Source organism: Sinohyriopsis cumingii, chromosome 3 (genome assembly GCF_028554795.1).
Source record: "Sinohyriopsis cumingii isolate HCF-2022 chromosome 3, ASM2855479v2, whole genome shotgun sequence".
NCBI lineage: Eukaryota > Metazoa > Mollusca > Bivalvia > Unionida > Unionidae > Sinohyriopsis > Sinohyriopsis cumingii.
Window position 1 is genome coordinate 76,352,966 of NC_142963.1, and position 12,003 is coordinate 76,364,968.

At 34.0% G+C, this 12,003-nt stretch overlaps 1 protein-coding gene across 1 annotated transcript in view; it reads right to left on the reverse strand.

Moving 5' to 3' along the window:
- LOC149803139 (BAI1-associated protein 3-like) overlaps positions 1 to 12,003 on the reverse strand; it is a 349,073-nt gene that overhangs the window by 52,802 nt on the left and 284,268 nt on the right. Inside the window, exon 26 of the mRNA XM_089953890.1 lies at positions 8,737 to 8,818. Within this exon, the coding sequence (XP_089810016.1) occupies positions 8,737 to 8,818 (82 nt within the window). The remainder of the gene's footprint in view (positions 1 to 8,736; positions 8,819 to 12,003) is intronic.

The window sequence follows — 12,003 nt, forward strand, 5'->3', positions numbered from 1 at the left end:
TTTTACTGTACAGAGTACATTTTCATGTGCATAACTTAACCCTAATTTGAGGGAGATCTTGCGCATGACCACTTTCCAAGTGTATCAATTTGTATAAATTTTGCCCAAATCATGGGATCACAAGACATTTCTGTAACTTGAAATACCTATGCTCAGCTAAATTTTTTATTTCCTTTTGTTTTTAGTGGATCAGAAGATGGGGTCAAAAATCAAAACACTCCTGGACAATCTTGTGAACATCTTAGGTTCAACAAATTTGCACATTATTATTCATTTCAGCAATAATGTGAGGTTAGTATAATTACAAACAATTGTCAAACTTGCATTTTGAATGTTAATGGCAAGACCATCACTTTAGTACAACACACCAAGTCAAATGGCTTCGAATGATAGAAATTTATATCGTCTTCTAATGTTAATGGCAAGACCATCACTTTAGTACAACACACCAAGTCAAATGGCTTCGAATGATAGAAATTTATATCGTCTTCTAATGTTAATGGCAAGACCATCACTTTAGTACAACACACCAAGTCAAATGGCTTCGAATGATAGAAATTTATATCGTCTTCTAATGTTAATGGCAAGACCATCACTTTAGTACAACACACCAAGTCAAATGGCTTCGAATGATAGAAATTTATATCGTCTTCTAATGTTAATGGCAAGACCATCACTTTAGTACAACACACCAAGTCAAATGGCTTCGAATGATAGAAATTTATATCGTCTTCTAATGTTAATGGCAAGACCATCACTTTAGTACAACAAACCAAGTCAAATGGCTTCGAATGATAGAAATTTATATCGTCTTCTAATGTTAATGGCAAGACCATCACTTTAGTACAACACACCAAGTCAAATGGCTTCGAATGATAGAAATTTATATCGTCTTCTAATGTTAATGGCAAGACCATCACTTTAGTACAACAAACCAAGTCAAATGGCTTCGAATGATAGAAATTTATATCGTCTTCTAATGTTAATGGCAAGACCATCACTTTAGTACAACACACCAAGTCAAATGGCTTCGAATGATAGAAATTTATATTGTCTTCTAATGTTAATGGCAAGACCATCACTTTAGTACAACACACCAAGTCAAATGGCTTCGAATGAGAGAAATTTATATCGTCTTTTAATGTTAATGGCAAGACCATCACTTTAGTACAACACACCAAGTCAAATGGCTTCGAATGATAGAAATTTATATCGTCTTCTAATGTTAATATTTCATAAGTGTTGACAGTACTCAATACCTTGATTTCTGCAGAACATCTGCTGATTAAGTCTTTATTAGGGAGATACCATTTAAGTTTTGAAAAGGGGGAGTACATGTAGACCATTTCCTTGCTCTGACTTGTGGTATAAAACATCTGCTGATTAAGTCTTTATTAGGGAGATACCATTTAAGTTTTGAAAAGGGGGAGTACATGTAGACCATTTCCTTGCTCTGACTTGTGGTATAAAACAAATTTATCCAGTGATGGAAAAGAACAAATAATATCATGGTCGAACCCCATTAATTAAATGGCCATATAATATGTGGTTCAAATATAACTGTAAATTGATAAAATGAGTGTTTTCAGTTCTTTTTTTAAAAAAAGAAGTGATTGTCACCTTGAATTTCATGGTCTATATCTCAGCAGGTTACTTTTCATGTTTAAACAGTAAGATAAATTTACAATGTTCAAGAGAATCTCAACAAGGGGTGCCTCTCATCAAGACAGTGCATAGGTTTGTTGAGATTTCTTTGAATAAACTAAAAGCATAAAATTATGGCACAAAACATTGAATCAATCTTTTCTAAATATATCAGGGTTCATACAGAAATCTGGATGATAAATTCAAAGATTTTTCCCAAACTTTCAAAGACCTTGAGTTATGTTATATGAGAAAACAACAAATGCAAAATAATACAATATTGTTTAATGATGAAATTCAAACTATAATTCATTTCCTAAAATTGCTTTATAATGATCTGGAAGATAGGTTAACATTCATTGTTTTTTTCAGAAATATGTAACGTATGCATTAAATTTAATACAAAATAAATTGTTCTCTGAACTGACATCAGCACTGCTTTGAATGCATTATTATATTTGCTTTTTTTAAAATTGTGTTTATTTCAATTTTCAAAGACTTTTAAAGACCCAAGGTAATCTGCTCAATATTCCCAAACTTTCAAGGCGTTGAAAATGCTACCTCATTTTTCCCCAACTGTCAAAGACCTTCAAAGATCATAAGAATCCTGTATATATATGTACTGAATATACAAGTCTTCTAAAATTATTTTTTTATTGTCCAGATACATCATCAAAATAAAGATCATCAATTCTTGAAATGGTATCTGATTACAAATAACTCTTGTTGTCTCAGTTGTTTCATGGGTAATCTTCATTCAATGGCTGTTCAAATGTCAATTAGTGATGTCAACAAGCCCCTTCATGGTGGAATTGCCATTGGAGTGCATGTTGATTTGTAGGTATTTATGCCGCCCTCATGGAGTGAAAGCTGAGAGTATAAAGTTTCAAAAATTGCGTGTGCTGTATTGCCTGTAGATCTAGCTCATTAGAACATATGTGAAATCTTGGTCATACAAGTCCTTATTTCAAGTCTGATCAAATGTGGCCTCCTAAGTGGAAACAGGTACAACCAATCGGATAAAAAATAACATCATTCTGATCCAAAATGATCATGGTCAAAACATGATGTAAACCTCTATTACATGTCCCATCAAAATAAGATTAAACCAATGGCATCTAGAGTGGCAACAAAGCACATCCATTCTGCGGCTAAATCACCTCATTAATATGTGTGGGACTTGTTCATTAATATGTGTGGGACTTGTTCATTATCAAACTTGTGCAAAATCATGATAATATAACACTATGTTCCAAGTTTGATCAAAATCAGAGCTGAAATATGGCCAGCAAAGTGGTAACAAGTGCACACAATCAAATCCAAGTTCAACTTATTATGCAAGGTGGTTGCACATTATCAAAAATGCAATAACTCTGCAGTCGTGATTACCAATACGTTTATACATGTTATTTTTATGGGTGAATTTTAACCAAAAATCAGATCAGAAATAAAATTATATCAGAAATGATGGCTTTCAGGGTGGTAACAAGCTCAACCAATCAGATGCAAATTTCAAGCTCATGCAAGATCTTGATTACATAAGCCAATTTTCCAAGTTTGATCAAATTGGTTCCGAGATAACAGCCTCAGAGTGGTAACAGCTCAGTCAATGAGAAGCAAGATTGCCCTGTTAATATGTATGGATCTGACTCATTACCAAACTAGATTGAAATCTTCATGATATAAACCTAGTTTGATATCAGTTCAGAAATATGACCCATGGAATGGTGTCTGTGTGATTTGGATTTCTAATGTAGCTTTAACAATTTTTCAGTCATATCATTACGATGTCTGCAGTGTGGCAGTTTATAGTGATGTCTAGCATTGGGGCATCATGCCACAGACATGTAGCACGATGTCCCACCCAGTCACATTATCCTGACACCAGGAAGACCAGTCGTAACAATAACCTCTTAAAGTTGAGCGAAAAGCAATGTAGCTGTTAGTACAATTTTTGTAAGTCTTTGGTATGACTCGACCAGGGATTGAACCCACAACCTCTCGCATCCGAGGCAGATGCTCTAACCACTAGGCCACTAGAGCGGTCCCATGGACTGGTAACAAACAAACTATGATGGATGGATGGACAATGGATTGATAGTGATACCATGTTTTCTGGGATTTTTAAAAATTATAACGTATCTCCTGAACTATCATCCCACCACAAAAGATCCCTTCAAAACAGACTGGAAAAACCTGTTTCCAAAAAAGCAAATATTTTGTTTGGCATACACTTTACTTTGCACAATCTTCATTCAGCAGATGATATCATGAAAATAAAAATATTCAGACTGGTTCCTGCTACTAGTGTAACTAGTGTAACATTTCAACCTAGAACCCTGGCTTCTCCAAATTACTGTCAATTACGACAACTAGTAGAAGAAAATCAGACTAAAGAGACAGGAAAAACAAATAGTGCATAAAATAATAATGGTAAGGAAAGGTTGTAAATTTTGATATTTTAGTGAACATGTAAATTCAATCAGCATTTCACTACCACATACCAAAGTGAAGTCATCATCCCTTAATCTCAGAAGTTATAAAATATACAGTGGAAGGGAAAATATGATGAAAACGTAAAATATTAATCTGGATACCAAGTTTAATTTCCTAATCTTCAGAGTTTTAAAACTAAAAAGCAGAAGGGAAAGGTTGATTGAAAATGAACTATGACCTCGACCTTGAAGATAGTAATTCCCATGTTGTATGCAACACACCTAGTTATGATATATACATGCATTTCAAGTTTCATCCTTTAATCTAAAATGTATTAAAAATTATAGATGGAAATTGACAATTCTGAATTCTGACCTTGAACTTGAAGATAGTGCCAACACTATTTCTAGGGATGATTTACCATTCTACCAAGTTTCATTGATTAAACAGTTTTAAAATGATAGAAAAGGGAAAGTTTGATGAAAAAATAAAGTATTGACCTGTGGCCTCTATCTTGAAGAAATCACTCCCAATGTTGTATGTGACCTACCATCTATAGATCATTTACAAGTACAGATGATGCTTGATTTATGCCAATGATGCATTCCTGAAGTTTTGGCATAAATCAAAAGTAACTTTCCCATAGAATACATACAAATTAAGGAAGTTCTTAGGCAAATTATATCTCTACTTGATCAAGTAATACTTATTTATCCATAATTTTCAAACAAATTAATACACATAGTAATCAATTGCAAACAAAAGAAAATCCATGAAGTCACAGTTCATGGAGACAGTGATGTCATAAAAATGAGGACAGTGGTGCAAACTGAATGTTATGTCTTCATTACAAATGGCATTCATATAAAAGCATGTAAATTGAATTATCATAATCTGAGTATCACCTGTATACCAAGCTTTATTCCTTAATCTCAAATGGCCTTACAAGTTAAGGAATGGAAGGGGAAAGGGTGATGGAAAACTTAAAATACTGAGCCGTGACCTTGATCTTTAAGATGGTGACACATTCTTGCAGTGACGAACAAATATACTAATCAGCATCTCCTTAAAGCTATAAGGTAGAATGAAAAGTTTAATGGAGCAATGAAAATATTGTGCTGTGACCTTGATATTGAAATTGCAACCCACAATATGGTATGCATCACACATGCTAAAGGGTTTGAAGTGAAAGTGTGATGAAAATGTAAAATACTGGGCTATGACCTTGACCATTAAAGAGTATCCCTATTCAGCTGAGCTGAATTTATCATGGTATGTATACATCCTTAAACATGTAGAAAAAACTTACAAAACTGTGTATTCCATGAAAAAATTAAGCAACTGCTCAAGTGAATACTTCTTTGTTCATCTGTGCAGCGCATCCTGTTGAATTTTGTGACTATGCTGCTTTTTAACATATTAACCCCTAGTGACGACTTAACGGGGCAGGAGGTAGTAGCCTACTGCTGAGCTCTGTGGCGTCATGGCCATGCATGATACACTAAAGTGAGTGGTATTATATAAAGGTAGACAGATGTAGCTCTACAATGATACCAAATGATCTGGAATATCTAGTTGCACTACAAAATACAGCTAAAAAAAATCATAATTTTTTGGACCCGACTTTTTTCTACCCAAAATTCACCCGTGGTCAGAATCTGATTTTGTGTCTGGATTTTAGACTTTTCGGTCTCACATCTAAGGCAAACCGGTATGAACTGCAAACAGACAGATGAGCCTTTGCAAAAAGTAGGATAAGATGGGCATTTGGAATAAAGAGTGGTCTTGAGACATAAAAAATGGCTCCGTTTAGCAAAAAAATAATTTTAAAAAAAACAAAAAAAAAGAACTCCAACTTTTATCCTTCTGCTCATGCATGAGTCAAATAGCCAATGAAAAATGATGTTTCTAACACAACTAGGCAGTGTGTTATTGAAAGATCACCAGGAATTTGGTGTTTTCGTATCTATTCATAAAAAGCTTCCAAAATGTGTTTCCTACTCGATTTTAGGCAAAAATGTCAAAAACCTCCAGGGGTTAATGTGTTAAGGTTGTTTGATGCTTCAGGTGGACAGAAAGTGAATTCAGAGAAAGCAAGAGGGGTGGACATTGCCTTTTACTGGGATGACAATGTTTTTTTTTAAAACAATGCAGGTATTAAACTCAGCATCTATTTCCTTAAAAAGAATGTATACATTTAAAAACAACAAACACATTCTTTGTTTTAAAATAAAAGGTGTTTATTACTGAATAGACTTTAGAAAAGACAAACAAAAAAAAACCATTACAAACAGTGCCAAAATTTACATTACTAAAACAAATGACTGTAAAACAATTCTTTCTAAAAAAAGACACTAGACTATTGACACACTTCTGAATTTGGAGACTGATGAATTTGCACTCATCACACTTTTACATGCGGGGAATGAAGTGTGTGGTGAGTTTATTTTTGGATACCCCCTCCTCCTGTTTGCTAGAACTTTTTAAAAGTGGGTGTAAGGTTATCATCAATTATGGGCTTATCACATAAAGTGACCTGCTCTACTGTAAGTCACTGACTGTTCCATAAATATCTTTTTACTCCATGGGTGACTAGATTAATAAGTTTCGTATTACAAAGAACAAGAGGTATATCAGCCTGATATTGCTCACCTGGATTACATCAGTTTGCACGACAACTGGCCAGGTAGCTGCCAGAGAATTTCTTTACTGAACTGAGAATCAAGTTTAATCAATCTCTGTTCAGAAATTAATAAATGGTGATAGCATCTTCAACATCTTAGACACGAGATTACATCTACAGATGCTGAACAAAAACGAACTCACCAAAAATCTTAACCAAAATTCCAAGTTTCATCAAAACATCTCTAGAAAAAAAAGCTTTTTGTGACAAAAATCTGTGAACTAACTGATTTGCAAAAACCTTTCATGTTCGTAACGTGCGCTCACTAGGTACCAATACTACAAATATAGACATTTTCTGAATTTCTGTAATTCCACTGGACAATAGCCTGAACATCCAAGTTTTCTCTTGGGTGGTAATGACATCACTACCTCATGTGCTTCTATTAGTTTTCAAGCCCCCCCCCCCCATACAATCCTTCTTTTCAAGTGGTGTCTGATCAATAATGGAGACTGCAAAATGCTCGAGCTCAATTAACTACCAGGCAAGACAAATGTAAAATAACACTAAACATAACATTAATAAATAGAATATCACTATCAGGCCCACCTGATCAAATTATTTGTCAGCCAACCATCCCTTTTTTTTGTTGCTGACCATAGTATATTTTTACACAGGATTTAAAAAAATCCTCAAACTGATTTGTGCATCTAATTAAATCAGTTTTGCCCATCACCTAAAGCCTTTAGAAGATTTTATATATATATATATATATATATATATATATATATATATATATATATATATATATATATATATATCACATTATAATATATAATGTTGATGAAGAAAAAAAAAATACCTACCCTAATTTTAAAACCAGTGCAATAGGAAAGACATTATCTATTTATCTATTTTGGCCTCAGTGATGTAGCATACATTGCCACTGAAATATAATGTCCTTTAATTTCAAGTGCAACAATATTGGCAAACTATACAAATCAGTCATATATTATAGATCTGAGATACAACCTTCCATCCATGTAAATCCATTTCCAATTTACTGGAATAGAAAAGTACATAAACTGCTGTTTTCAGCATCAGTGTACAGACAACAAGAATTTTCCATGACCTATAATCTTGGCCTTGGCACTTGACCAAACATCGGTCTTCAGCATTCTGTGCAGCATATTATACAAGTCATAAAAACATCAGAATATTATCGCTATATTGATCTGGAGTTAATATGTCAGTACTTCAGGAAGTCTCACATTTTGCCATCAATATCACTATCGCCTTGTCATAATGAATATCTATTTTGTTAAGGTCTCACTGGATAGTTTCGTATTTTGACACTCCCTAATTTTTAAGGTAGAATGCATGAACCTAATTATCATAAGCCAAGCATTTATAAATTCACACAGAAGCTTATGTTGTAATGTGGTTTACATTTACTTATGATTGAAAATGGGTTGGTTTGTTTGGTGACTATCTCAGAGTGTCACAGTTACACTAGAATTGGAGATCAAATGCACAACTTGGGTTGCTAAGGAACTGCTGACTTGGCTTACATATTTACGTAAGTCTGTAAAAAAAAGAGGGGTTGGTGGTAGTGTTGGTTTGGTACTACTGCAGCCACCATTTGCATAAGGAACTTGCTTGAATATCTCAGTCAAAATCTTACAAGCATGCTTTCTACAAAAAAACATTAATTTTGTTTGTTATCTTTAAAGTAAAAATATTCACATTTTTCTGCAATAGGTCATTGTTGGATGAAAATTCACAAAAAAGAACTGTCAAGTAATACCTAAAAGTTACAAGAAGAGTCAGACAGGGGATACCTTTCTTGGCATTTCAGAAATCTTCTCTTCCTGCACTTCAAATTTCAGACAACTGATTTGCTCTAGACAAATCACTAACCAAGCAGACACCAGAATTTTGAAACTGAGTCAGATGTTTAAATTGTACTGTCTGGAATCGTGGGCATAGGTATTAAGCCAGGTGAGAAAGAAAAAAAAAACATCTAGACTTACCTTCTACCAAAAGTGTACTTGTATCGCTTCTGTACCATGTTCTGATGTTCAGGATACCAAATTCTGTACTTGTACAGTTTTTCTATCAAAAGAGGATTAAAAAAACCAGCATGATGAAATGTTATAAATCAACCCATCACATTAACCTTTATAAAAATAGATCAATATACTAGAGAATGCTCCAAGCTCTGACAAAATTTAGGCCAATGAAGCTCTCAGACAGATATCTTAAGACCATAGGATTGTGTATTGATGACTAAGTAAATTCAGTGCTGGTTGGAATTGGTTTAGGTAGATGAACTAGGTTGCATTATCTTTGCCTGCAAATAAAGAACACTTCTATGACAATGTTTCAGTGTTTTCTTTTAAAGCTAAAGAAGTCTGACTGCATTTCAAGCGTCCATTTTTGTTTTGTAATGTTATGTTCACCATGTGCAAGCACCGCTGCTAGATATAAGTAACAATCTTTATAAGACCATGATATCATTTTATACCAATATTGTTTCATATGTAATGAACTGTTCTTGACAACAGAATATATCACTTAAGTAATAAACATCTATTCATATTGTTTTACAATGGAAAATCTGAAAGATAGTCTATGCTGCATAGTACCATTATATGCAAGTCTATACTGCATAGTACCATTATATGCAAGTCTACACTGTATAGTACCATTATATGCAAGTCTATACTGCATAGTACCATTATATGCAAGTCTATACTGCATAGTACCATTATATGCAATGCTATTATAGGTGTAAAGTGACAACATCCAAACTTAGTTTAACAAAAAAAATCTGTCACTGAATAAAAGCAAGTCAAAAGAACATGTGAAACCCTTCTCAGACATGGTGACCATCTGGTTTATGGGAATACAGAATAATCTGTTAACAATTTCTAAATAAAGTTTTAAAAACATTTTGTGGTAGATTTGATGTTCATAACAGCTTTTTCTCCCTTTATACACTCTTCAGAGTGGTAAAAAGTAAACATCTTCAGTCATATATCAGCTTGATGTAGTGTTGCTGACCATTGATTTTACAGTTATTGTAAGTGATTCATTAATTAATTCCACCCATAGTCTTGAGATGAATGGTAATTTTCTTTATCCTTACCTTTAGAAAGATCATGCCTGCGTTATTTAAGGACCTGCTTGATCACTATACATTTCATAGTGCTGCATACTGACAACACCCTCAATTAATCCATGTGATAATTAGGGCAGTCCAAGCTGCTTCACGGCTTGACAGTTGATTATTCTTTTTTTTTTTTTTTTTGGAGGGTTCACTCTCCTTTTTGATCTTCACAGACCAGTTAGGGAGGCCCTCCTGCCCTACATGTTATGTTTGGTATTCTGTATGTTTAGCTATTGTGTTATTGCTTTTTTTTTTAAAGTATAATTTTTTTAAAAGTTTTTTTTTTTTTTATTTTTTTTTTTTTTATTTTATTTTATTTTTTTTTTTAAATTCCATACTTTCTTTCAATGTATTCATCGTAGCTGAACATAGGTTTTTCTTCTGTCTCTTTTTGACTTTTTCTCCTTTCTTGTCTTTTCATTTTTGTCTTATTTCGAAGTGCTTTCCTTAAATCTAGGCTTGTTTCCATTCGTTGTGACAATTCTGGATCTTCATTTGAATTTTGCTGCGGTATCCTGTTTGTTTGGGGTGTTTCTAATAATCTAGGTGTTTGTGTTTTCTGAATCTGTTGTAATTTGAAAGCTGTAACTTCTGAGTCATTTTCTTGTAATAATGGCTGTACTGGTATCCCTTCTTTTTCTTGTAGACTTCGTTTTGTTTGCTTTGGGTGTAGTATGCTTTCTAGTTGTTGCCCAGGTTCAATATCTTGTTGGATTAGCTTGTTATTTTCTTGTTGACTTTCTTGTATTTGCATTTGTATTTGATGTTGTTGTTGTTTACATCCCTGTGATTCGTTTTCTGGAGGCTGATCTGTTGGTATTGTTGTCGTTGTTGTTGACCCTTGTAGTTCTAAGTTTTCTTGTTGCTGTTGTGATTTTATTTCCTTTTGTTGTTCTTCTTGTCTATTTTCCATCACCTGTTGTTGCTTTGTTTGTTGTTGTTACCGTTGTTGTTCATTTCCTCTTGTCTGTTTGGGTTGCTGCAGTAGGACTTTTGGCCCTTTTTTATTGTTTTCAATTTCTTTCTGTAGTATAGTTTCTCTCTCTTGTTGTTGTTGTTGTTGTGTTTGTTCTATCCTTTGCTTTTCTCCTACTTGTTTCTGTATTTCCTGTTCTTGTTTTTGTTTTTGTTGTCCTTGTTCTTGTAACTGCTGTTGTTGTTGTTGTTGCTGCTGCTCATCTCTTTGTTGTTGTATTTGTTCTATCTTTTCTGCTGCTTGTTTCGGTATTTCCTGTTCTTGTATTTGTTTTCCCTGTTCTTGTAACTGCTGCTGTTGTTGTTGCTGCTGCTCATCTTGTGTTCTTTGTTGTTGTTGTTGTTGTGGCTGCATATTTCCTATTTGTCTGCTGATTGTTTTTGTAGATGTCATTGTTGGTCCTATATTTTCCGCGTTCTGGGGACATTTGAATGGTGTGTGACCTGTATTCCCACATCTATTGCATGTTCTGTCAAAAATGCATCCTTTGTACCACGTCTTTGCTAAGAATCCGAATATGTAAAAGGCTCTCTTTACTTTCTTCAAGTTACTGCTTTCTATTTCTAATATCCGTGTTCCATCTAAAATCGATGTTGTTTCTATTGTTCTATTCCTTGCTGAGATAACCGGGATACTGAATTTTTCCTCAAAGCGCTTAACTATTTCTTCTATTGGAATTTCCAGCGGGATGTCTGTAACATGTAATTCTCCTGATCGTTTTTTTATCTCTCTTAGCAATGGTTCTGGTTCCTTTATTGTCACTCTTTCTTTCCCAATATGTATTTCCCCATATGGTAAGATTGGTTTTTTCCCTTTTGGTCTTATTATGTAGCCTTTGTATCCATTAGGGTTTATGGAGTATACTCTCTCCATACATTCTGGATGGGCTATTTTCATGGCTATCATTACTGTGGTTAGACAAGGTATGTTTTCCCTTTGTATGTGCCTCATGTCTATTTCTTGCGTTCCTTCCCTGTATTTACATTGTAGGTAGCTTTTGTCATGCATCACTATTCTTTCCAGCTTGAAGAATTTCTCCAGGTATTTGATTTCTTTTCTCGTCGCCATATTGCCTCGTGTTTCTCGCATTCTGTTTTCGATGTCACGTTTTTCCATGTTGTTTTCCATTTGTTTGTTGATTATTTTCTTTTG